The sequence below is a fragment of the Eptatretus burgeri genome, chromosome 17 (genome assembly GCF_056783735.1).
Source record: "Eptatretus burgeri isolate ZD-2024b chromosome 17, Ebu_testis_v1, whole genome shotgun sequence".
NCBI lineage: Eukaryota > Metazoa > Chordata > Myxini > Myxiniformes > Myxinidae > Eptatretus > Eptatretus burgeri.
In genome coordinates, this window is record NC_140977.1 from 19,980,896 (window position 1) to 20,007,347 (window position 26,452).

Genomic DNA, 26,452 nt, shown 5'->3' on the forward strand with positions numbered 1-26,452 from the left:
TTTAACCCATGTCCTCGCAACATTGCCCCTTCCTTTCTCCAATGTCCGTACTGGGCCTGAAGGGAACAACGTGTAGTCAGCTCCCAATGACACACACACACATTCCCACCTATTCTAATGCCATACGTATACATTGTTTCCCCCTCTCTGTGTAGAGAACTTTTCCCACACATTATCTCGCTATGCAAATGCTCATCAATTATACACCCTGATATTCTTAGTAATGAAACAAAGGCCATGGAATTTAGGATCATTGGTATCTCCCACGATGAGGCTGAGTCTTTGGGTCTCTCACTCTCTCACCACAAACAGGTCGTTGGTCTTTCTGTCTTCTTCGGTCTCTGCTCCGGCCTTCTTCCCCCTACTCTGTCTGAGATATGTCCCCTCCATATTTCCGCAGGGCGTTCAAGGTCTGCCAGCAACCCCCTTCTAGTAAAACTACAAAAATCTAGAATCACTGCTCACCTTCACTCTTTCATTCCTCTTTTTTTCCTGCCTTTGGAACAAACTCCCACACTCTCTTCAATCCCACTCTTCCCTCCAGCTCTTCAAAACAGCTGTTCACCACCATCTCATATTTTCCCTCATCCAAAACCATGATATTTTCTACCCCTGCTCATCCACCCCAAACCCACCTCCTTCAAATTCCCTGCTTTCCTTCCTGAAAGTCCCTGTCGTGTAAGGACCTGAAAGTCCCTGAAGTGTTCATCTTGTTTACCCAGTGTATGCCACCCCATCCCTCTCCCTCCCACAGATCTCCTCATGTCTCTGTTCCACACTGTTTTTTTCCTTCCCTCTCACACCCCTCTTGTCTCCTGCTCTCCTTGTTGTATGTTCTGTGTGCTACCTCTCATATGAGCCTCGACAGTGTCTACAAAAAGGTGTCGACAGTGTACACAAGTGTGGCTGTTATCGAAGGGCAACATATACCTTAAAGGTCCCATGACACTCAAAAGTTTCTGGTTATTTATACATTAACTTGACCTTCCTAGTGAAGAAATCACCCATGTTTCTTTTTTAAAATCAACAATGGGATAATTAGACCAATATTTCGAACATTTGTAGTGCTTTTCACAACTTGCCCGCCCCTCAAAAAAGTTGAGTTCAACGAACCGCAGGTTACGTGCCCGATGACGTCATCTCCAGAACGCGATTTGCTCATAGTCGATTGATTAGACGTCGTGCGCCATATAAAGTACATACAATTGCATTGTGCACATTTGTTTGCTATCCCACTGATCGTCTTAATTCCTGTGATTGTTTCGCGGAAGTTTCCTCACACACAGAGACAATAAATTCTGCTTCTGAGCCGTGTATGCACAACAATCACGAGGCAATTATTTATCTCTTTACTACCTTGTCGTAGTCGTGTACAAATCCAATACATGTATGCACAATAAATGGCTATACCATGTCCACAAAATATTAAATGTGACTGTTGAACCTTTCCATTAAAAAATAAACTTACAGGGACATACAAGTAAAATACTAAAGATTAATATTGCATCATTTCAAGGTGCAAGGGGATAATTTTAAAATCAAACAATGTGAAAAACCTGCACCCACATTTTGCAGCTTATTGAATTGTTCGTTGAAACCAGCCTGCTGGGATAGGTACGATTCCACATACATGCAAGCCAGGTATGGCTGCACTCGACATACATGGGTTTATTCTAAAGTGAAGGTATTGCTTCCATTTGGCTTGCTATTCATTAACATCTAGCCAAAATGCTGTAATAAATGAACAGGGAAAAATATGTTGGCACAACTATGAAAGACAAATTTATCTGTCCTATTACACGGCCTCATAGCCTCAGGACTCTTACGCATTGACTTATATATTGTGTGCATGCTAATACAAGTTACTTGTCAAGTCTAGAGTTTAGACTAGTCCGATAAATCCGTCGTCCGTCCAACTAGTCCGATAAATATGATGTGCTGTAGCTTTCTTTAATTATTCTATTTTCTTCATTGTTTTCTACTGGCGCTACATGACAACAGTAGGAATAAAATAAATAAAAATGCAACAGAACGTCAGATTTATCGGACTACTCTCGACAATTGTGTTACATGGTGTGTTCTGCACACAAGTTTTCATCGTATCCGGACAGCGAGATTGCTTCGTTTTATGCGCGGAGAGACACGGCCGATGACATAGGCTGGCCTTGCTTGCGATTCATTCGCCACGGAGCAACATCTCCACTGAGCTGCGCTGGTCACGTCACCTCACCTCACTAAAATATTTCTGATATCGAGCATTATGCAAGTCAAATATACATTATTGAATTACGAATAGGATTTAGTCTAACCAGTTGTTATTGCCAAGTCTTCCTTCGATGTCCTCCCGATCATCATGAACTCCGGGAATTTCATCGCCAGTTTCCTCTGCTTGTCCTGCTTCGGGCTCAAACTGGTAAGGCCATATTTCATTTCCAACTGCCTGAACTTCACCTCCCGCGACTATGTTATCTGACAATTCTCCATGTGATTCAGACCAAAATCCTCATTTCTCTCACACTCAATGTCGCTACCAGACAAACCAAAGTCCATGTCATCCATTATTCAAAACCAAATGTTTGATTTTTTTAAAGCAGAAATGAACGAAGCGTTTGAGTCGATCAATCGAATGTGGAAACGCACAGAAAGCCAATACAATCACGAAGACCACCAACCCGAGTAATTTGCGTGCAGCCTTTGTTGTTCTGGAGATGACGTCATGTGGGTTACGCGTCGTTCAGATTTCGCCAGAATTTTTAGGGGCGCTCCCCAAGAGGTTTGTTTTTTTTAATTTTACATTTTACAGAACGAGTATTGTGAAAAAAAACATTGTCAGATCAGAAATCACGATGAAAAACTCCTATGGGACATGTGTATATATATATATATATATATATATATATATATATATATACATATATATACATATACATATATATATGTATATGTATATGTATATGTATATGTATATATATGTATATATATGTATATATATATATATATATATATACACATACATATATATATACATATATATATATATATATATACATATACATATATATATATACATATACATATATATATATATATATATATATATATATATATATATAGCCTGGTGTTGGCGCAATGGTTAGACAGCGGCTTGGGATCCAAAAGGTTCTGAGTTCAAGCCCCGTTGGGCCACTGAATTAATACACCAGGGGGTTGACTCAGCCTATCATCCTTCCGAGGTCGGCGAAATGAGTACCAGTGTACTGGGCCGGTGTATACCCCGGTTAAAATAGGTGTACCATATCCCTGTGTCGTAAGAGGCGACCAGGGTTGCGTCAGGAAGGGCATCCGGCGTAAAACATGTGCCAAATCACTATGCGGATCATACGGATGATCCACTGTGGCGACCCCTAAAGGGGAGCAGCCGAAAGAAGAAGAAGAAGAAGATATATATATATATATATATATATATATATATATATATATATATATATATATATATATATATATATATATATATGCGATTTCAGTACTTTTGAGTGTCATGGGACCTTTAATGACATCCAAAATGTTCATTCTTCTCAGCACTGCGAGTCCATTTCTTCAGGCTTCCTCGTCCAAGCCAGTGGTTGTCCCAAAGTTCTTATTTTATTGCTCCCTTATGGCCCCTCTGACCACTTTACGACTTACATTTTTGAAATGGCCTGGAGGGCTGAGACAATTTGCACAAAGGACCCGCATGCCCATTAACAAAGTCTTCGGACCATGTGGCCCATTCACAAAAATGGCACAGCAAGTGAGTAGAGACAAGGTAGGCAGCATGGCAATGCAATTAATCAGGCTGACAGATGCTGATCAGGCCGATATGTGGTGATGCAGGCCAGTCGATGGTGAATCGGGCAAGAACTGGTAAGCAGGCTGGACAGCTGGCTTTGCTCTATGTCATCCTACTCTGGACTCTCCTGACCCTTCTATTCTAATTGTGGCTCTCACACTAATCCACACCCTCAGAGGGTCTTAGGCACATGGTGAGAGCTAACGTGTAGTCTCCTATGGAACTCACTGGAGAAGCAGCATGACGGAGAACTCTCCCTTGTCCCTTTCCATTTGGAACACAATGGGTCACGTGCACAGGCTAATAATCAACACCCTATCGGCGGTTGCAACATCGGTGATGTGAAGGAGAATCGTTTGTAATGCAAACTGATATCAAAAAAATACGATGTTATCCCCCTGCTTACTTTTAATATATATTTTAATGTATGTATTTTTTTTCAGCTTTTCAGCTAACAGCTTCATACGAATCTGTCTTTAACTTTTTGAGATAACATGCTCTCCATCATTTTAGCCCGATCACTCAATGATGATTTTTTTTTTCTAATATCCAGATTTGGATCTTCACCAAAACCGAATCGATTCTTCCTTGTTACATACCCACATGCCCATCAAGTTTCGTCAGAATTCGTCCATAACCTTTTGAAATATCCTACTATTTGTCATTTTAGCCCGATCACTCAATGGTGAAAAATCGCTGAAAAAATTCTTGGATCTTCACCAAAATCTAATCATTTCATTGTTGACACAAACCCAAGCTCTTCAACAAATTTCATCCAAATCTGTCCACAACTTTGAGACATTTTGTTCAAAAACAAACAGACAGATGAAAAAGCATTCAAGTGACATTGGCAAAACAGAACGAAGTGGAACGGCACTCGGAAGAGTGCTTACCTCTGCAGGGCTGAACAGTTTACATTTTGTACCCCATTGATTGGCTGGATCTGCATCAAAATCAAATTGGCTTGTTCTTATCACCTAACCAACTCAAATCCACCTAATTTTGTCATAACTTTCATTGATGCAAATCCTGTTCAAATTTCAAGTCAATCGGATGAAAATTGAGGTTTTTAGAAATTGCACCTCTGTTGTTGACCTTTGGCCTATGTTGAACTTTTGGCCTATGTTAACCTCAAGCATAATTGGTCGTTGAATTCAGTGAGCTGATATCAAATTTCAAGTCAGATAGAAATTTGGCCCATGTTGACCTTTTGGCATATGTTGACCTGTTGGCCCATATTCACCTCAAAATAGTTGATTGAATTCAGTGACCTGATATTTAAATGCTCTTCAAATTTCAAGTGAATGGAATGAAAATTGAGGATTTCAGAAATTCGGCCTATTTTTACCTTTTGGCCTCTGTTGACCTCAAACATGGTTGTTGAATTCTGTGACCTAATATGCAAATGCTCTTCAAATTTGATATCAATCAGATGAAAATTGAGGATTTTAGATATTCATAAAAGTTGTTGACCTTGACCGATGATGACTTTTGGACCGAAAAAATAAATAGGATTCTGTCGGACGACTAATCCACCATTTGGTGAAGTTTTGTGAAGATCGGTTTAAAATTGTGACGTGTAGGTGATTGAAGGTGAGTGAATAGATAAGCATATGGAAGCGATCAACATACTTGCTGATATATATATATATATATATATATATATATATATATATATATATATATATATATATATATATATATATATATATATATATATATATATATATATATATATATGTGTGTGTGTATATATAATCGCTATCAATTTGGGAAATTAGTCCGGTGTTAACCTTAAAATTCATTGGTGGTTGAATTTATTTACCTGGTATGCAAATCCTGTTCAAATTTAAGTATATATAATAATAGTCTTCAAATAAGTCAATCTTATATGCATGGCTCACAAAGTGGGTATGCTGTGGTATGTTTGTGGGAAATTCCACATAAAACGATTATGAGGTACTTAGACAAACCATCAATGGTTAGAAATGAAAGTGGACATCTTGGGGAACCTGTAGAAACTGGCAATATCTTACTCTCCATTTCCCTGTTTTATTAAAGATGAATTAAAGCAACAGAATATGGGTATTGTAACCTTATAAATGTTACAGTTTGATTGGTAAAAAATTTATTTTACTGTACGTTTATGTGCCACTTATTTTGAGTGTGGTGACTCAGAATGTGAACTTTGGTGTCTCTTTTATGTTTTGATGATGTTCTGTCTCCCTATTCAGCTTTTCTGGCATCTACCCTATCTGATGAAATAATGGATTCGTACATAACGCTTCGTGTCCACTGCATCGAGAAAAATAGGGAATCCAGTGTTGATAATGTTTCTTATGATTTTTATTCCAAATCTCCCTTAATTTCTTGGAAATATGACAGAGTCTAACGACAGAAAAATTTAAATCAAAATTGTGATCAGAAAAACAAAATTTGGACCACAAGTAATCCCGTCTTGATTCTCGTGTCAGTCCCGTTATGTACGAATCGTCATCTCTCGTCGGACGCAAATAATGCTAGCATTAGAAAATCTTGCCATCTTGCAAAATTCCCCGATTGATGGATATAATAGGCACTTGCAAGCGTGTCAGCACATTTCCATTCGCCGTCGAGCGCAGCGTTTGTTTTCGTGTCCGTGTCTTTGCGAGAGCCGTAACGTACGAATCCAGCATGAGGACGCCTAGCCGAACGAGGTGACTCGCATTTGTCTGATTTATAATTCTTCATTGTAACCAACACTAATTTTTTTGGTGCTTCGTGAGGATCCGAGCGGTAAGAATTATGTTTTTCTTTTCATGTTTAAAGTGATTATTTTCATAAGTTCGAAAGAAATAGATTCGATTTTAATGTTATTTTTTCGCTTACAAGTGTGGCTTTCTTTGCTACTGAACTCGTCTGTTTTCTTCGTAATTTATAACATCGGACTCTCTCAAAATGTGTTGTTTTTTTTCTTTTTTCCTATCACATATTAAGCCTGTTTAAAAAGGCAGAGTAAAAGTTATCTGTTCCTTATCCCAAAATATAATATTTAGGTTGTTTTTTTCCGTCTGATTCCCGTAGATAACGCTGACGCCAAGCTCGAAATTCGAACGTGACATGGAAACAAAAGATTTACGTGTCAGCTTAATGTATGTAGAGGGTTCATAAATTACTTTGATTCTCGCCTAACTGAAGATCGTATTTATCTTTTTAGTGATAGGTAACATAATTTATCATTGTATCAATTGTACCAGAATGTACTTTTGATGCTGGAACCAATCATTTTAATCAAATTGTTAGATATTGCTTCCATACATAACGCTGACGCAATTATTTTGTTGTCTGCAGTCATGTACGAATAGGAACTTGGAAAATCATTACAATGCACCGTAAACGGTAATAAATGACGTATTTGCTTATCTGGAGTATAAATCTACATGTTCTTCTTTAATATATAACACCAAAGTGGTCGTGGAATCGTTTATTGAGCGTGGATTAACGGTCTGTGGATCTTTCAGGGCACAAGCTTTGGCTTGGTCCCATGTATATTAATTTGCATTGTATTTTCTTAGTGTTACGGCACAGCCAATAGTGAATTGAACCGATTTAAGTAGCAGGGTATCTGTCTGTATGATTTGTAGTCCGTGAATAAACTGAATCGATTGATGATTATATTGATATTAATATTAATACTCCTGTCAATATTGTGGTGAGTATGATAATGGGAAAAATAAATCACACATCAACCCGTTCAATCTAACATGCTGAGACACTTTTTTTTTTTTCTTGTCAAAAATTACTTGTGCCTTACTCCCCCTCCCACAATGTCGAAGATGTAGGTTTATCATAAGAATAATTTATTATTGCCACAGCAGTTTACTTTATGAAATGAAAAGAGTTGGGTTCTGATTGTTCCTTTCATATTCAAATTAATGTTTCTAAGGATTGCTTTGAAAAGCAATTAAGGAACAACAAATTTTCTTTTCAAAATTGTGTATTCCTCAATCAAATTCCAATGTAATTAATTTACATTCCTTATATTGTTTTTACAGTTTGTGATGATGGAATCTGTGGGCAGACGAAAGAAATGTCCCCCAAAGATGCCAGCAATTATGCTGAAGGAGGATCCTGTCAAGAACAAGAAGGAAAATTCAAAAAAGTGGAGAGCTAATATAAAGGCTAATCCAGAACTTTATAAAGTCTTCTGTGACTCAGAAAAGGAAAGAATCAGAGAATATCGTCTAAGACAGTCTGAAGAGGTGAAGAGCCGTGACCGGGAACTTCAAAGAGAGCGTCAGCGGAAATATAGGCTTCGTAAGAAGGAAAAAGAAAACGGTATGTGGAAAAAAAAAGACGAGGAAATCAACAGATGACCAGAGAGAAAAATGGAGAAAACAAAAAAGGGATTCAAGAGCGAACTTGTCAATGCAGAAGAGAGTAGCCATCAACAAGAATATAAGCAGTTAAGGTGGACACCGAGTTATGTACACGTCAATTTGAGCGTGTATTTACAGTGTTGTATATATTCAGTGGTAACTTTAAAACCGGACGTGCTGCAGGTCTAAAAATTTAGATTTAGCAATTTGAATACATGCAGATTAACATAATGGGTTGCATTTCATGTTTCCCTGAACTTTTTTTTGCCCTTTGTGTAACAGTATGTGTACCCACTTTGTGAGCCATGCATATATGCAAATTGAGGATTTTAGAAAGTGATCCTAAGTTCTTGAGCATTTGGCCTATGTTGACCTTTTGGCTTGCGCTGACCTCAAAAATAATTGGTGGTTGTATTCAGTAAGCTGACATGCAAATGGTCTTCAAATTTCATATCAACCGGATGAAAATTGACAATTTTAGAAAATTTGGCTCAAATTGGCCTTTTGGCCGATTTTGATCTCAAAATTAATAGGTGGTTGAATTCACCGACCTGATAGGGAAATGGTCTTCAAATTTCAAGTTAATCGGATGAAAATTGACAATTTTAGAAACAATTTCAAAATTTGACCTATTTTGGGTTGGCCTTATGGCCTATGTTGACCTTTTGATCTGTGGTAACCTCAAAAGTAATGACTGATTGAATCCACTCACCTGATGTGCAAATCCTGATGAAATTTGAGGATTTTAGAAAATTTAGTTCAAATTGGCCTATTGGCCTTTGTGGACCTTTTCAGTCGACCAAATCTTACGAGAATTCAATGCCGAATTTTCTTAAAAGTGGGTTCCTTATTTATAAAGCCAGTTACGTGGGGAATCTGTCCACATATTGACACACATGTGCTGCATGGATTACATTTGAGCATAAATACTCCTTCATACACATCCCTGATGCTCGTGTGTAATGTCTTCTCATCATTGAATGTCTTTATTCTGAAATTGCTGAACAGGTTCAGATTTTATATAAATATCTAATCTTTTTGATTGTTTTATATGTTTTATATATCAAAATTTACATCAGCATGCAATACAATTAGAGTATTGTCTGAAGAACCTGCACACGTACAATTTATATTGGGGATGTCAAATGAAGCGTGTGTGTGTTAGGTGAATGTTTATAGTGATGCAACTGATTTAGGCAGAGGATATTCTCAAGTTCAGAGATACTTCACATTCAGGTACTGCGTGGGATCAAGGTATTCAGGTCGAAGCAAGCATCAGGAGAGTGGTATGTTTTCTGCCTCTTTAAAGGTTCACCCACCATGGATGCTCAAGTTGGTGGTTGGAAGGATTCCTCTCGTGAGCAGCCGGAATCGAAACAGCTGACTATGTTTGGGTGTGGAATGAAGGTTGAGGAGCTGCAAGGATCTTCTGAGATTCTGCAGATAAAAATGGAGGACGTGAACTCCTTTGATCTGGAAGAGGAGCAAAGTGACCAGCTGAATGGTGAGTTGTGTGATCGACATCACTTCTGATGGGATCTGTGTTTACTTGGTGCCGAGGTTTTAATTTTTTGAACACATGACAAGCTTGTGGGAGACCGAGGGCAGAATGGAAGGGAATAAAATGGAAAGGGGCAAGAAACAACAGCTGAGTGGAAGTGAGAGTGAGATGAACGTGAGGGGAGAAGGACTCATGCGGGTGAAGAAGCTGCACACAAGTTGAATGAAACACAGAAGAGTAAGAGGAACATGAGATGAAACACAAAAGTAATAGAGCAACAAACAACGAATGAAAAGAGGTGTGGGAGAGGTGGAACAAAAAATCACAATGACCTGGAAAAAGGGAGCGCTTTATTTGGAATGGGGTCATTTGGAGTGGAAGAGGTCATGTTTTTGGATGGTGGATGATCTCCCAGATCATGATGGTGAACAGCTGTCTTGAACACCTGGAGGGGAGAATGTAAATGAAGAGAATGTGGAAGCTGTTTCTGTAGGTGACAAAAATGAAAGATTGGAGGCAGGTAGTGATCATGGATTTCCAGTGTCCTGCAAAAGTATTCACCCCCAACCAATAATGCCACATTTAGATGAATTATGAAGACAATTTTTCCAAATGAATTTTTTTATTCATAAGTGAAGAGATCAAACAAATATTCCACCCAGAGGTCAGTCCTTGGTGGAAGCACCTTTTGCAGCTGAGAAGGCTGATTGGTCTGTAGTTGCAGGGATCTGTTTTTGCACCTTTTTTATGCAGGGCAGTAATGTTTGCTGATTTCCAAGCAGATGGCAGATGACCTTGAGCAAATGAGAGGGTGAATAGAATAGAGAGACAGTGAGCAAGAGCAGAGGAGCAGGTTTTTCGGACACGTGGGCTGATGCCGTCTGGAGCGGTTGCAGAATCTGAGTCGAAGAGTCAAAGATTCTTCAAGTCTCGTCATAAATGTTCAATGGGGCTCAGGTCAGGACTTTGTCTGGGCCACTAGAACATTTATTTTCTTCTTATTCAGCCACTACAGTGTGACTTTAGCTTTGTGCTTTGGATCATTGTCCTGCTGAAATGTGAATCTCTGACCCAGTTTGATGCATGCCTGACTTGACCAGGTTTTCATCAAGGATACTTCTGTACTTTGCAACATCCTTTGTCCCTTCTATCCTGACATGCTTGCCAGTCCCTTCTGATGAAAAGCAGCCCCATAACATGATGCTGCCACCACGCTGCTTGATGGGAGGGATGGCGACGACTGGGTGAGGTGCAGTTTTAGGTTTGGGTCAGACATTCAAAACGTACAATTTTGGTCTCATCTGACCACAAAAACTCTCTGCACGTGCCTACAGTTTCATGAAGATGCTTTTGACAAAATCCATTCGAGCTTTTCGGTGCATCTTTTTCGGTGATGGCTTCTTTCTTGCCACCTGTCCATAGAAGCCATCTTTGTGAAGGAAACAGGATGTAGTTGATTGATGAACACTGACCCCAATCTCAGACATGGAGCCTTGCAGATCTTTCAGTCATTGCTGGATTTACAGTGACATCCCGTACCAACTTTCTGCTTGCCCGACTGTTGAGTTTGGATGGGTGACCTGATCTGGGTAGAGTCTGGGTTGTATGATACCGTTCACTTCTTAATGATGGTTTTACTGTGCTCAAAGAATAATAAGTGATTTTGAAATCTTCTTTTAACCCTCTCCTGAACGGTGCTTGTCCATCATTTTATGTCTGACTTCTTTGGAAAGTTCCTTGGTCTTCATGTTTTCCTTGTTGGTTGACCAAGTGAGTTCTGCCTGAAAACTCCTTACATTAGTAGAGAAGCTTAATTTTTAAGTGAGGCCACTGATTACATGTAGGTGAAACCTAATACACTTATTTTATAACCTTTCAAACAAATAATTTGACGCTGAAGTGATTTAAGGTTAATTAGGCAAAGGATTGGAATATTATGCAACTGAGTATCATCTTTTTCCCTTCTTTTTCTTTTCCCTGCAAAAAGAAGGGCCTCAAACCCTTCTTTTTGCAGAGGTGGGACTCCAACTCCCCTCCTTTTGGCCGCCGGCGATGGCCTTTCCCCTTTGCCTTTGCTGTACCGTGTACAGCGAGCCAGGTACCCAACCCGCTCGAAGCACGGCGGAGGCTCTAACTCCCTGTTACAGATCCCCGATCTCACTTCAGCCCCGGAGGCTTAAGCGGTCTCTAACCGCAGGATCCTCTCAGGCCTATCAATAAAGATTTTCTGACATGTACTTTCCTTCATTCATGTACATTACCCATTAAAAGGCAGGCCCCCTGTCAGGGATGGGGGGTGAACGCTCTTCGCTTACCTTCTCGTCTGTGATGCTCAAGCGTTCGCCGTCCCTCTGGACCATGGGCTGCGTCCAGGGATTAGTACATTTCAGTCACGGCACCAAATTGTTGTGGAACTCTTAAAAAAGGATTCAGTGCAAAATCCTATTATTCAAATTTTGCAACACAAAATAATCCACTGTACACAAGGAAAGTACATTCAAACAGAGAAAATTTATTTGCGATATCACGGAGCTACAAAACATCAAATGTAGAACATTTCAATGGTTTGCACTAAAGTCGAGTTTACATTCTATCTATATATATATATATATATATATATATATATATATATATATATATATATATATATATATATATATATATATATATATATATATATATATATATATATATATATATATATATATATATATATACCTTCGGAGGAGTAGTGGAGGGTTGAGAGAACAAAGAGATGGAGGGGGAGTTTGGTCATGATGACTTACAACTGACCTTGATGAGGCTAATTTCACATGGCAAAGACATCTTCGACGTTTTATCGTACTGGTCAAAAGCTTTTACATAAATCGTTGAGGAGGCCTGACGTACTACAGAGAGAGAGAGAGAGAGAGAGAGAGAGAGAGAGAGAGAGAGAGAGAGAGAGAGAGAGAGAGAGAGAGAGAGAGAGAGAGAGAGAGAGAGAGAGAGAGAGAGAGAGAGAGAGAGAGAGAGAGAGATATAGATATAGATATAGATATAGATATAGATATAGATATAGATATAGATATAGATATAGATATAGATATAGATATAGATATAGATATAGATATAGATATATATGACAGGTTGAAGTAAATACACTTGGTTTAAGGTGTTTGATGATATAAGTTTCAATACAAAGAAATGAATAGTAATTGAACATAAACAATGGATTATAATTCGTATACATTCAGAAAGCAGTGCGTACATTTAAGAAGTTGTTTAAAAAGTAAATTTTCCCCATCAGCCCCCAAAAGGATCTTCAGAGTCTCTGCAACAATGACTGCATCATCTGGGAAATCAAGTTCAGAGATCTTGACATTCCTAAATGAAGCACCGCAGCTTGATCTCCAACATCCTCCTGAGAAACCAGTCCACACAAGCGCTGAAAAGTGTGGATGCCAGTACACGAACTCCAGTAACAACTGGAAGCAAGTCGGAGATGGAATCACCACATCTCGCAGCACTCTCAGTTCCAGAGTATAGTTCAGACATCAGATTGATCAGTTTCGGTGGCACTCCACGAAAACTGAGAATCCTCCAGAGGGCATCCCGATTCACTGAATCATACGCTTTGCAGAGATCAACATAGGCTGCAAGCAGTCCCTGCCGAAACTCTCGTCTACATTCGGTGAGGACCCGAAGGGCAAGGATACAGTCAGTCGTTGAACTTTTTGGTGTAAAGCCTGACTGCTCTGGGTGCTCATGCTCGAGCAGATGGTTGCAAACCCGATCAAGAATTATCCGAGCAAACACCTTGCCTGGCACTGAGAGCAGCGTCATCCATCGGTAGTTGTTGCAACCTTGGCAATTACCCTTCGCTTTCCAGAGAGGGACAACAAGGCCCCTCTTCCAGTCAGTTGGGATGATGCCTGTGTTCCAGGCAGAACACAGAACTGCATGCAATGACATGAGTCCAGCATTTCCACCAGCCTTGAGAAGTTCAGTTTGGATGCCACAGATCCCAGGAGCTTTCCCATTTCAACCGGTTCACCACAGCCTGTGTTTCCACAAACGAAGGTGGACCACAGTTGATTGGAGGGTCAGTAATGGGGATGGTAACACCCCTGACATCCAACCCAACAGCTGGTGAATCAACCTGGTATATCTGCTCAAAATAACCAGCCCAGCGGGCCTTCACTTTGGTCTCCTCTGTTAAGAGCCCTCCGCCCTCTGCTGTAACTGCAGTACACCGAGGGACGGGCTTGGAGGAATGCAATGCGTGAATTCCCCTGTAAGCAGGACGAGAATCACTTGACCACAGGTGATGCTCTACCCCCTCACAGATTCCTTGCACATAGGCCTCTTTGTCCACCCTTAGCGCACGTACAGTTTTATGCCTCAACTCTCTGAACAGCTTGGCGCTGCAATTCAGCCTGGCCCTGCAACTCTGGTCAATGGTATCCAGTGTCCCTTGAGCAAGACCAGATTTACTTGCTTGTGGGCCCGAGGTCAAACCTTATCAGTGCGCCCCCCCATATATATATATATATATATATATATATATATATATATATATATATATATATATATATATATATATATCGTAATATTGTAATGTAAAAAAACAAGAATTACAACATAATGTAGCACATCAATAATTTTTAATCAAATTAATTCCATATTAAGTGCATCAAAGTACATCAAAGTAAATCGAGTTCCATATCATGTACATCTTACACATAGGAATAATGGAAAAATACAATGAAACAAGCATAATAAATTAAAATGAAATACAATGCATAATAAATAGCATACAATGAAACCGATCAGAGAACCCAAAAGTCCCCGGTGGGCCCCCAGTTACTGGTGGGCCCAAGGCCAATGGCCTATGTTGCCTATTGGAAAATCCGGCCCTGCCCTTGAGAGACAAAATTCTTCTTTGCACTCCGGTGAGTTCCAAGACATCCACTGGCAACATCAAGGATGATGGTCTTTAAGGCACTCCACAACTCTTCAGGATTCCCCAAACCATCGGACCCCACAAAATCCCCACTCAGCCAGTCCGCAAACTCCTCAGCTACCCTCTCATCCTTGAGCTTGCCAACATCCAGCCGAGGCTCGGATGGTATCATTCTCGGGGATTAATTTGAAGCTGAAACTTCAGAGTTGCAACCACAAGCCTGTGGTCGGTAATGAAGAACTGAGCTCTCCGGTCGACTCTCAAGTTCTAGATCATCCTCCAGTGACCATCAACGAGCACATGGTCAATCTCCTCTGCCACACCATCATCGTTAGAATACCAAGTCCAGTAATGAGCCTGTGGGCAATGAAACCATGAACCAGCCACCCTAAGTCCATGGCTCATTGCAAAGTCAAGGAACTTGGTGCTATTCTGGTTCACAGTTCCTGAACCATAGGGACCAACACATGTCTCATGACCGTCCTTACCCGTTCCAGTTGATGTAATGAAATCCACCAAGACGAGAAGAGTATCTCACCTGGGGGCACTGATCAACCACAGACTCGAACGTGGCATAGAATGCGTCCTTCACGGTGAGATCACTCGCCTCAGTTGGAGCATATCCAGACATCAGAGAAACGACACCCAAGGAGTGACGAATCCTTCGTCTCATAATACGCTCGTTGACCTGTTTTAGCTCAATTACCATTGGAATCAGCTTATTGAACATAGCTACAGCAACTCCTTGGGTATGGCAATGATCAGAGTGACCAGAACAATACTAGGTGTAACCAACCACCAGGATCTCGCCACTATCCGGTCTCCGAACCACAAAGAGTGCTGCAATACCAATGTTCAAACGCTTGAGCTCAGCTGATCATCCTCTCTTTGGGATTGGACATTCCAGATACCCACCCGAAGGGACTGCTTGAGGTTAACCCAAGGAAACGCCTCTGGTGGACGACACCTCAGCACCACCCCGACACTCACTACCGCAATCTAACCCGGGAAGGCTACCCCATGGTTTTCCTGTATGCAAATGTATACCATATAGTGCCACCTGGTACAATTTCAAAAGATGGTAGGGTGGCCATATCATTTCGTTTCGGTGCCATGTTGAGTGGAGTCAAGCAACAGATTTGTGTGTGGTCCTATGTGGGCTGTGCTGCTGATACAATGCCCTGTGCTGGTGAGGGCAGGAATTTGGAATTTGCCCATGGTGCTGGCGATAGCTTACCACTGTTGTGGAATTTGTAAATCTACTCTGTGTAAATGCTATTACTCAAATCTTGCAATACACAAATAATCCACTGTCCACAAGCAAAGTACATTTGATCAAAGAACATTTATTACGCGGTACAGTGTCCAAAACACTGAGATGTGGTAACATCCACAATGATTTGCACTAAACTAAGCTTACATTTCCCGATATATATGCATGTGTGTAAATATATGTATATATATATATATATATATATATATATATATATATATATATATGTATATATATTGTTGTAGATTTCCGCCCGCCGGCGTGCGAAAGACTGCGTCAAACCAATAGCGATCGCTTCACCCACCGAACGGACAATCCAGTCGCGGGTTTCCGGATAAACGCCGGAAACCATCCACGGATGTGTTTTTAACCACACCACAACCTTGTCCGCACTCTACCCGCGCTACAGGGTCCAATCGCCAAATCTTCGATTTACCTAATTGTTCGCGCGGGTAGGTAAGGCCTAGGTCACATTTGCCATGGCGGCTGTGGGGTCTCCAAAATCTACGGCCATTAGCAATTATACGGCGGCCGCAGTATTTCCAGGGTCACACAATGTAGCAGTCACATATGTTTTTATTTTTCGGGGAGCTGCACGGCGTATTTATAAATTGTGGAGACCGAAAACGTGGGGTTGCCGTACGGTCATTGATTTGATGTCGCACGGTGACCTTAGGGCGTTCCTGCGGCGGCCATATAATTTTCAAGGCAGATGCAAGGTGCCCGCAAGGCGACTGAATCAAGGCGCAAGGCAAGGCGACCGCAGGGGCTCCCAAAGGCGAACGTGCGGCCAGACGGACGGTAACGAATGGGTTAATTATTATTATTATTATTATTATTATTTTTTTTTTAACCAGTTTTTTTTTCGGCCTGTCGAATTGCTACAGCGAACGTAGAAATGAAAAAAGTTATAACTCCGCGTTATAATTCCACGGCGACCTTACGGCCTGTAAAATATAGCCATACGGCGTAGGGCCACGCTGAGGCCACCTCAGAAACTCTGCGGCCGCCGCACGTTTCTGTCAATTCAGAGGGCGTACGGCCGCCGTATCCTCGCCGTAGTGCAAATGTGACTTAGGCCTAAACAAGGCAAAACACGTATGCAATTATACAAGCACCAAAAGCACGACAAAAGAACTACGACCATCCATACGAAATGCAATGCAAACATTTACAGCTCACAAAGCACTTAACAATTTCCTACTTATGAGACGGGCCCATGGACACACGTACGCATACACACACCCAAGAAATGGTGGGAGAGGCCTTTACTAACGAGCTCCAGCTCGGAGGACAGGTGAGCTGAAACCCAAAACCTATCTTGAACCTCTCCACCTCGTGTGGTCTTCTTGTTGTTCGGACCCGGGCTCCAGCGAGAGCGAGCTGGATCCAGTCGCCATGAGCCGCGATCCCGCCCAAGCTCCCGCGAATCCTCCCGCACTTCTCAACACGTGCTGGTGAGACGAGGCGCCGATCCTTCCCGTCAATGCGTCGCTTCCCCGAGGATCCACCTCCAAGAAGAGGTCTATGAGTCGCACCAAGCCGGGAACCAAAATGGAGAACAAAGAGCTCCACAAACGAAGAAGAAGAAGAAGAAGAATTAGAAGAAGAAGCCACCATTCGCAGCTCGATCCAAGCAACCGGCTCAACTTCCTTCCAAAACAAAGCAGCCCGAAGCAAAAAGCTCTCCCGAGCCAAACAGAAGCCGAAGCTCACTGAACCACCGAAGCAAAAAGCTCTCCCGAGCCAAACAGAAGCCGAAGCTCACTGAACCACCAAAGCAAAAAGCCTCCTCTCGAGCCAGGCCGCAGCCGAAGCTCACTGAGCCAGCCGAAGCAAAAAGCTTCCGAAGGCCTCAACCCTAACGTAAGCCAAGCAGGACCCGACGGTCTGCTGAACGACCCCTCAACTACCTTCTCCAACTCTGCCCACGAACAAAAGAAAAGATCACCTCTTATCCTTCTCCCGCCCTTCCGTCAATCCCGGCGTGACTCATGACTCATGCCCTCGTGCTCCATCCCCCGCTCAGCCACGGGTGGGAGGGAGTTGTTGACATCATGAGTCATGGGACGGCAGGGTGGTTCTTCCTCTTCGCAGAAGAGGGGGAGGGATGTCTCCATTATTCGTTCCCTAACTATTAAATCGATCCACAGCGTATCTAATCGATTTCTGAACATTTAAACAATGAAAGGTGAGCTATTGAGGGAACAAGCACTTATTGACATAGCTGACTAAAGGAACCTGTATGTTGTGTGCAATCAAACTCCCAAATTCGTAACACTACCCCTCCCCTTTTTACAGACTCGTCCCGAGTCGTCAAATTTTCATGTGACCAGCATGTGTAAGTTTTCCCCCAGTACGTTCTACCTTCGGAACCCTGAGTGCGACATTTCTTTATATGTGTCCCAAAAATAAATAACCTAATGCACTGCATAACTCGCTGAACAAACTCTCAGACTCATTCGGACAACTTAACAAAAATTGCCGGCGCTAAAACAAACATGCAGGTGGGGTTCCACATATTTACAACTTCCACTCAACTTATCCATTACTTAACCATGGCCCAGGACTTGTGATCTGTGAAAGGGGAGAAGGTAAAAGTCGTTTCAAAGTCCATTGATGCAGGGGAATGGATGGAGATGGCCGCAAAACACAAATGAGCATGATGGATGCATGGGCTACCTGCAGGGCAGTCCTTGCAAAACTGGATGGTCCTGGCACACATGGTGATGGATGGACACAGGAGCAAACGCAAACAAGGGCTAGCAAGCATGGGGTCATGGCAGAGGCAGGCAAACGAGGCATGGCAAGGCAAGTCCATGCAGAACAGGCGGCTGCAGCACAACAGGCCGGCAATGAAGCTGGCCGGTCTCTGGTGTGGTTCCATCAGGTCTGGAGGGAGTGCGGTGGTGCCGGCCGCTCTGAAGGCGGGCTCGGACCTAACCAACTGTCTCACCCCCCCCCCCCCCGCCCACTCTATCGCCTTTGCCTTGCCTGTCGCTGTCCATACCCACTCCCTTAATTTGCCACACAACACAACAACATTTATCCCCTCTTTATTTTTATTATTTTTATTTCCCTTTTATAATTGTCTCCCTAACCCCCTTTATCATCATTGTCTGGCTGGCCTATCATGTCCACCTCGCCTACTCCCAACCCCGACGTTCCCTCTCTGGAGGGGAATAGGGAGAGACTAGCGTCCTGTCTCGAGGCCCAACGAAGCCTCGGCTCACTCGTACACACACACCGGGACATTCACAATGGGGAATTGTGCCACTACAAGGGGTCCCGGGGTCTCCAAACCCCCCAAGCTCCGCGTGCACTCGTCCACAGCACTTGCTACCCCTCTAACTCGTTAAACTCGACCGGACCCACATAGTCGAGATCCGCTTCAAGGGGAAATATTCCCTCCCCTTGTTCCTGGAGGAGGCTATCCGGCTGCTTGCACCGGGTCACGACACATTCCCCAAGCACCCCCTCATGGTCCCTCGCTACCTCTGTGTGTGTGTGTGTGTTCAGTTTCTTCCACCCCGTCTTTATCGTGTAGTCTCTCTTCTACTTTTTCTATCTCCCGCGTCTGTTAATTCTTTTACTTCCCGCGTCTCCCTTGTTATCTCCCTCGTCTCTACGTGTCTTGCCGTACACGTCTCAGTCACCCCATTTAATTTCTCCCTCTGTGTCACCGTCACTTTCTCTGCCGTTACGAGTCTTGTCCAACACGTCTCCTGAATTATTTTGTCCTCCACCGCGGGGCCAACACAGTCCACACTCCCCTTCTGTTCGCTCGCTCCAGCACGTTTCACCGCCATTATGCCCGCCTGCAGGCATCGCCCCACGCATCGCATCTCACACCGCAGTTTTTTTCATTTTGTTTGTCATATTCGCATTCATTCTGTTATTCATCCTGCACGCATTTGTTTTTATTTCATTTGTGTTTGTTTCCATTCTGTTATTCATTTCGTCCATTTTGCACGCATTTGTATCCATCTTGCTGTTTATTTGTTGCATATTCGTATTCATTATGTTTTTCATTTGTTGCGCAATCATTTCCACCATCTGTGCGACGACTGATGGCTCAAGCAGGGCCGATCCGCCATTATCGGACTCTGTTTCGCTGGGGGCCGGGGAAGGATTTTGACGGAGAGGGGGAGGGGGTGTCATCCACCGCGGCCTCTGCCGCTGCGCCCATTTCGGGCTCTGGGTTCGATCGTGGGGGGGGGGGGGGTTGCTCCTGCACATCAATGTCCTGCTCGGGGATTTCATCCTGGGCCATGGGTTCCACTATTTCCACATCAATTCCTAATCCCTGCTGTCCCCGTTCACCTTGAACCGCCATGTTGTTTATCGGAAATAATTTAAAAGCCCGCAATTTAATGGGAATCGAGGGTCGCTCTACACACCCCTGATCCGATTCCCATTAATTTGGTTGGAGGCGGGATGGATTTGAATCCCACTCCTGACACCAGTGTTGTAGATTTCCGCCCGCTGGCGTGCGAACGACCGCGTCTAACCAATACCGGTCGCTTCGCCCACCAAACGGACAATCCAGTCGCGGCTTTCCGGATCAACGCCGGAAACCAGCCACGGGTGTGTTTTTATCCACACCACAACCTTGTCCGCACTCTACCCGTGCTACAGGTTCCGATCGCCAAATCTTCAATTTACCTAATTATTCGCGCGGGTAGGTTACCGAGAGAATGTACCTCAACGGGACCGCTTGGAAACGAGCCGCTTAAGCAGCTCGCTTCCTTTTGTGATAACCGAGCGGGGTATTATCGCGCAGTCCCGTTGGACCCGATCACTTTACCGGTTCTTTAAAAACCAACTATATTCCGAGTGCAAGATGGGGCAGTTCAATGAGGGAATGGACACAACGAACAGGTTTACATTATCACAAGGACATTTCTTATAATAAAGCACGTATGCAATTAAACAAGGCAAAACACGTATGCAATTATACAAGCAACAAAAGCACGACAAAAGAACTACGACCATCTATATGAAATGCAATGCAAACATTTACAGCACACAAAGCACTTAACAATTTCCTACTTATTAGACGGGCCCACGGACATGCGTACGCACACACACACACACACACACACACCCAAGAAATGGTGGCAGAGGCCTTTAATAACGAGCTCCAGCTCAGAGTACAGGTGAGCTGAAACCCAGAACCTATCTTGAACCTCTCCGCATCGTGTGGTCTTCAAGTTGTTCGGACCCGGGCTCCAGCGAGAGCGAGCTGGATCCAATCGCCGTGAGCCGCGATCCCGCCCGAGTTCCCACAAATCCTCCCACGCTTCTCAACACGTGCTAGTGATACGAGGCGCCGATCCTTCCCGTCGATGCATCGCTTCCCCGAGGATCCACCTCCAAGAAGAGGTCGATGAGTCGCACCAAGCCGGGAACCAAAATGGAGAACAAAGAGCTCCACGAGCCAAGAAGAAGAAGAAGAAGAAGCCACCATTCGCAGCTCGATCTGAGTAACCGGCTCAACTTCCTTCCAAAACAAAGCAGCCCGAAGCAAAAATCTCTCCTGAGCCAAACAGAAGCCGAAGCTCACTGAACCACCAAAGCAAAAAGCCTCCTCCCGAGCCAGGCCGCAGCCGAAGCTCACTGAGCCAGCCGAAGCAAAAAGCTTCCGAAGGCCTCAACCCAAACCCTAACGCAAGCCAAGCGGGACCCGACGGTCTGCTGAACGACTCCCCTCAACTCCCTTCTCCAACTGTGCCCACAAACAAAAGAAAAGATCTCCTCTTATCCTTCTCCAGCCCTTCCCCCGCTCCCGGCGTGACTCATGACTCATGCCCTCGTGCTCCATCCCCCGCTCAGCCATGGGTGGGAGGGAGTTGTTGACATCATGAGTCACGGGACGGCAGGGTGGTTCTTCCTCTTCGCAGAAGAGGGGGAGGGATGTCTCCATTGTTCGTTCCCTAACTATTAAATTGATCCGCAGCGCATCCAATCGATTTCTGAACATTTAAACAATGAAAGGTGAGCTATCTGGGGCAGTGCTTCTCAACCTTTTCAACTCGAGGCCCACTCTGGCTCTGAGGAAATTTTCGAGGCCCATCATACAGAATCGTAATGAGAAAAATGGCAATAAAACTTAATGTCAAAACAAATCATTATGCTTACCTTTAATGAGACACTTGCGCTTGCTTCTTGGAAATAAGATGGTCAAGTCATGGTTTGATGGGGGACAGGCTCACATGCAAAGTGGCATTCAGAGTGTCTGTTTTTAGACTATTTCGTGCTTTTCATTTTGTCACAGTTTCAGTCGAGAAGCCCGATCACAGAGATAGGTTGTGGTGAATGGTAAAAGAAATCTGATGGCACTCTTTGACAAAGAAGTGTATTCACTGCTGGCCAATATCCAGAATGAAGGAAGGTCTACTTGTGCATGCTGAAGCTTCAGACTACTGTCTGCATAAAGTTCCATCAGTTCATTTTAAGGTACAACGGACAAGGCCACATCTTCTGAAGCAGGATACACTGAGAAAGGGTTCAAAATCCAAAGGTTTCCTTGCCTTGGGTCCTCTGGAAAGTAGTCTGCAAACTTTTGTGATAACTCGGTCAAATGCTGGATTATGAGCCCAGATATGTCTGTATGAGGAGTGGATTCTAAAGTTTCACTCAAAGTGGAAACATCTCAAGTCGTCCATCCTTCATTTTTCTGTTCCAAAGAATAAGCTCTTTCTTGAAGCCTTCAATTTTGTCAGCAACCAAGAACACTGAACTGTTCCTACCTTGCATTGATATGTTGAGCTGATTTAACTGGTCAAACACATCTGACAGGTAAGCCAATTTGGCACAAAAGTTATCATTACTGTAATGATCAGCAAGTGGTGAGTGTTTCTCTTCAAGGAACATGTGGACTTCATGTCTCAGTTCAAAGAGGCGATTAATCATACGTCCTCTTGAAAGCCACCTCACCTCACTGTGGTACAGAAGCTGCAAGTGATCAGAATCAAGTCTTTCACACAGTGCAGCAAAACACCTTGAGTTGAGTGCACTCTTCTTGATGAAGTTCACAGTTTTAACAGCTACATTAATGACTTCATTCAGTTCTGGTGACATCTGCTTTGTTGCCAGATTTTCTCTATGTAAGAAGCAGTGGGTCTTCTTGGCATCTGGCACCCTCTGTTGGATCTGTTTTACAACAACACGATAGACTCCTGTCATTGATGCAGCACCATCTGTGCACACACCTACGGAGTTCTTCCAATCAATACTCTTGTCAGTGAAGTATTTGTCAAGGCAAAAGCATTACATCATCTGCAGCTGTTTTTGTGGGAAGGTCTTTGCAAAACAGTAGATCTTCATGAACATCACTCTCCCCACAGTACCTCACGAAAACTAGCAATAAAGCATTATTGCTAATGTCAGTAAATTCATCCAACTGAATGGAAAAATACAGACTGGCCTTTATTTTTTCCACCAGTTGGCATTCAATGTCATCACTCATTTCAACAATTCTTCTCATCACAGTATCATTAGAGAGTGATACGGACTGAAGTTTGGTTGCAGCTGCCTCTCCAAGAATTTCTCGATATATCAACAGCACTGGGTAAAATAAGCTCCTCCGCGATTGTGAAAGCTTTCTTGCTACAAGCAACACGAGCAGCAACCATGTAGCTGGCTTTCAATGCTGATTTTAACTGAGTTGTAAATGTTGTAATCACTTTCTGCTGTGCCTGAAGTCCAGCACTTTTCCTCTCAAAATATTCCTTTGGCTTACCTGCACTATTCGGGTGTCTTGTGTTTAAGTGTCTCTGAAGCTTTGATGGTTTAAGTGCCTCGTTTGACAGGATTTCAGCACATTCAACACACTGTGCTTTTGGCTCAACATCACTGCCTGCCATCGTGAATCCATATTTAATGTAATCGGGGTCATATTTCCTCACCACAACCTTTCGAGATTTTTCCGTAGCAGATTTGTCTTCTCCATGTACAGACGTACATGCATACACACACATCACATATATGTGCACGTGCACAATACACACATACACACGGATATAGTACGTTCACATCACAGTTACATGTAGATCGAACGCGCGTAAACCACCACTGCATAAACATGACGTACGTCAGCACAAAATGACTCCATGTATCTCTCTCGTGCGCGCGCTCGCTAGACGGTTTCGGAAAGACGGAAGTACAAACAGACCTAGCTGAATTCCAGCTGTGTCGTGTAAGTCTTACACAGTAAGATCAGACCCTTTTTTATATACTTCTTCTTTTCTTTTCTTTTTTGCCGACCTCGCGGCCCACCTGTGAGGGCTCCGCGGCCCACTGGTTGAGAAGCATGGATCGAGGGAACAAGCACTTATTGACATAGCTGACTAAAGGAACCTGTATGTTGTGTGCAATTGAATTCCAAAATTCGTAACTATATATATATATATATATATATATATATATATATATATATATATATATATATATATATATATATATATATATATATATATATATATATATACACACATACACACCTTGGTAGGAGTGGAGCGGCCTGGGAGAACAAAGAGATAAAGAAAGAGAGAGAGAGAAAGAGAAAGAGAAAAAAAGAAAAAGAAGTTTGGTCATGATGACCTACAGCTGGCCTTGGTCACACGAGAAAGGCATTTTACTGGTCAAAAGGTTGTTAAACAAGATACTACAAGCAGACATGAAGGGAGTGGAGGAGAGGTGGGAGATAAAACATTAGGTTACAGGTCCCGGTCAATATACTTGGTTTAAGGCAATGTGATTATATACTTTTCAATACAAAGAAATGGATAACTGAACATAAGGAATTGATTATATTAAGAGCAAGTGAGTAGATCGGTAAAAAGAAACAGTGACTACATTAAAAGAAAAGACAACTTGTTTAAAAAGGAATATTTCCACATTACCACGAGGGACATTGTAGGATCTTTAAGATCCACCAACGAATGTTAGCAGATGGGATTCCCATTTAATGTCCATCCGAGGGATGGCACATACACATTTCAGGATTACCTTCCTGATGAAACACTGGGATGACAGCTTATAGCTGGGTTGGGATTCAAACCCAGGCTAGACAGCTTGTATGTGAGTGTGTGTACCTCTAAGCCAGGGGTTCCCAAACCTAGGGTCCCAACCCCAACTTTGAAAAAACACACCTCAGAAACTTGATTTTTATTTTTGTTTTTTTCTTTGGGGGGTTTTCACGTCGAAAGTGTTTTCTCTGACAATATTTATCATAGGTACTGGTACCAAGTAGGTATCAGTATTACTTGGGTCATGAGGTGAATGTGATATCAAATTTTGGATCGTGGATAAACAATCTATGGAACCATTGCTTGAGGATGGCCTTGAGCAGTCCATCCAATATTTGGAATCGCAATCACCTCATGACCCAAATGGTACTGATACCTACTTGGTACCAGTACCTATGATAAAAATCACATTCACCTCATGACCCAAATGGTACTGATACCTAATTGGTACCGCGAGCACCATTACATAGGCAAATTCCAAATTCCTGCCCTCACCAGCACAGGGCATTGTATCAGCAGCCTGGGTGATGGTGAAATTCCCACTGAAGTTGTCGTCAGGAAAGAAGCATCTCGTAACATTGAGGCAGTTTGTACAGAATGTTTTATGCTTTGACATTTTCATGCTTTGATTCTATGCTATTCCCCAGAAATGTTTTATTTTCTCTCTTTAAGGAAGACCTGAAATCAATGATTTTAATGCAATATTTATTTTGCTATTTTAAGACTTGTATAACCAGCTATGCATGTGACTCAATACTGCCAGCATTTAATAAAAGTTACTTTTCCAGATTTATTTGTGAAAGTGGAAGTGAAAACTGAGCATGACATTGATGTCCACCTGGATCTACCAGAACCAAATGACTCTGAAGCTTCTTTCTTCGAGAGCCATCCCCATGAAGGTTTCTGTCAATGCTTATAGATTTTGTTTTGGACAGTTTGATGATGAACTCTGGTGTGAAGGATAAAAACCTTACTTTTTGATTTCATTTCTTTACGAAATAATAACCATTGTGGAACAATTTCTCAAACATCCATTTTCTCAAATTACATTATTAAGTGAAATATTTGAACCAACAATAATGTACCTTGTATCCTGTTATCCTCAATTTGTACTATCATCAATTCGCATTTTTTGTGAGTGCAAAAAGCATCTCCAACCAGCTGCATGCTTAAAACAGTTCTAAAACCATCTCCCAACAGCCACTCATAAACAATTTGCCACCAGTTGTGTGCATACAACAGTCATAAACCATCTCCCAGCAACTGTGCATAAAGCATCTCTATGTTCGCATAAACTGTCCCCCACCACCATCCCCCACAAATGATGGTCACACTACCCACCCCTCCTCAATCTACCCATAACCCCTGCATGGCAACCTTTGTGTTGGCCCTCCAAAATACATGCAGAATATGCTTCATTTTGCCCTGAATAACATGTGGGTTTAAGGAACGGCACAACATTATTGGCTTCGTCATGCAGTGCCCTTTGGTCTTTCTTCTCTAACATCAGCACAGGC

At 42.6% G+C, this 26,452-nt stretch overlaps 1 protein-coding gene across 5 annotated transcripts in view; it reads left to right on the forward strand.

Moving 5' to 3' along the window:
• LOC147009489 (uncharacterized) overlaps window positions 1-26,452 on the forward strand; it is an 83,530-nt gene that overhangs the window by 25,869 nt on the left and 31,209 nt on the right. For 4 of the 5 annotated variants that reach the window (XR_015052831.1, XM_085861853.1, XM_085861856.1 and 1 more), the window contains 3 exons: window positions 7,864-8,146; window positions 9,497-9,691; window positions 25,724-25,834. Coding sequence is in view for 4 of the 5 variants with exons in the window: in XM_085861856.1 (XP_085717982.1) it covers window positions 7,864-8,146; window positions 9,497-9,691; window positions 25,724-25,834 (589 nt within the window). In the remaining variant the exon portion in view is untranslated. The remainder of the gene's footprint in view (window positions 1-7,863; window positions 8,147-9,496; window positions 9,692-25,723; window positions 25,835-26,452) is intronic. The other variant, XM_085861854.1, reaches the window with a different exon arrangement.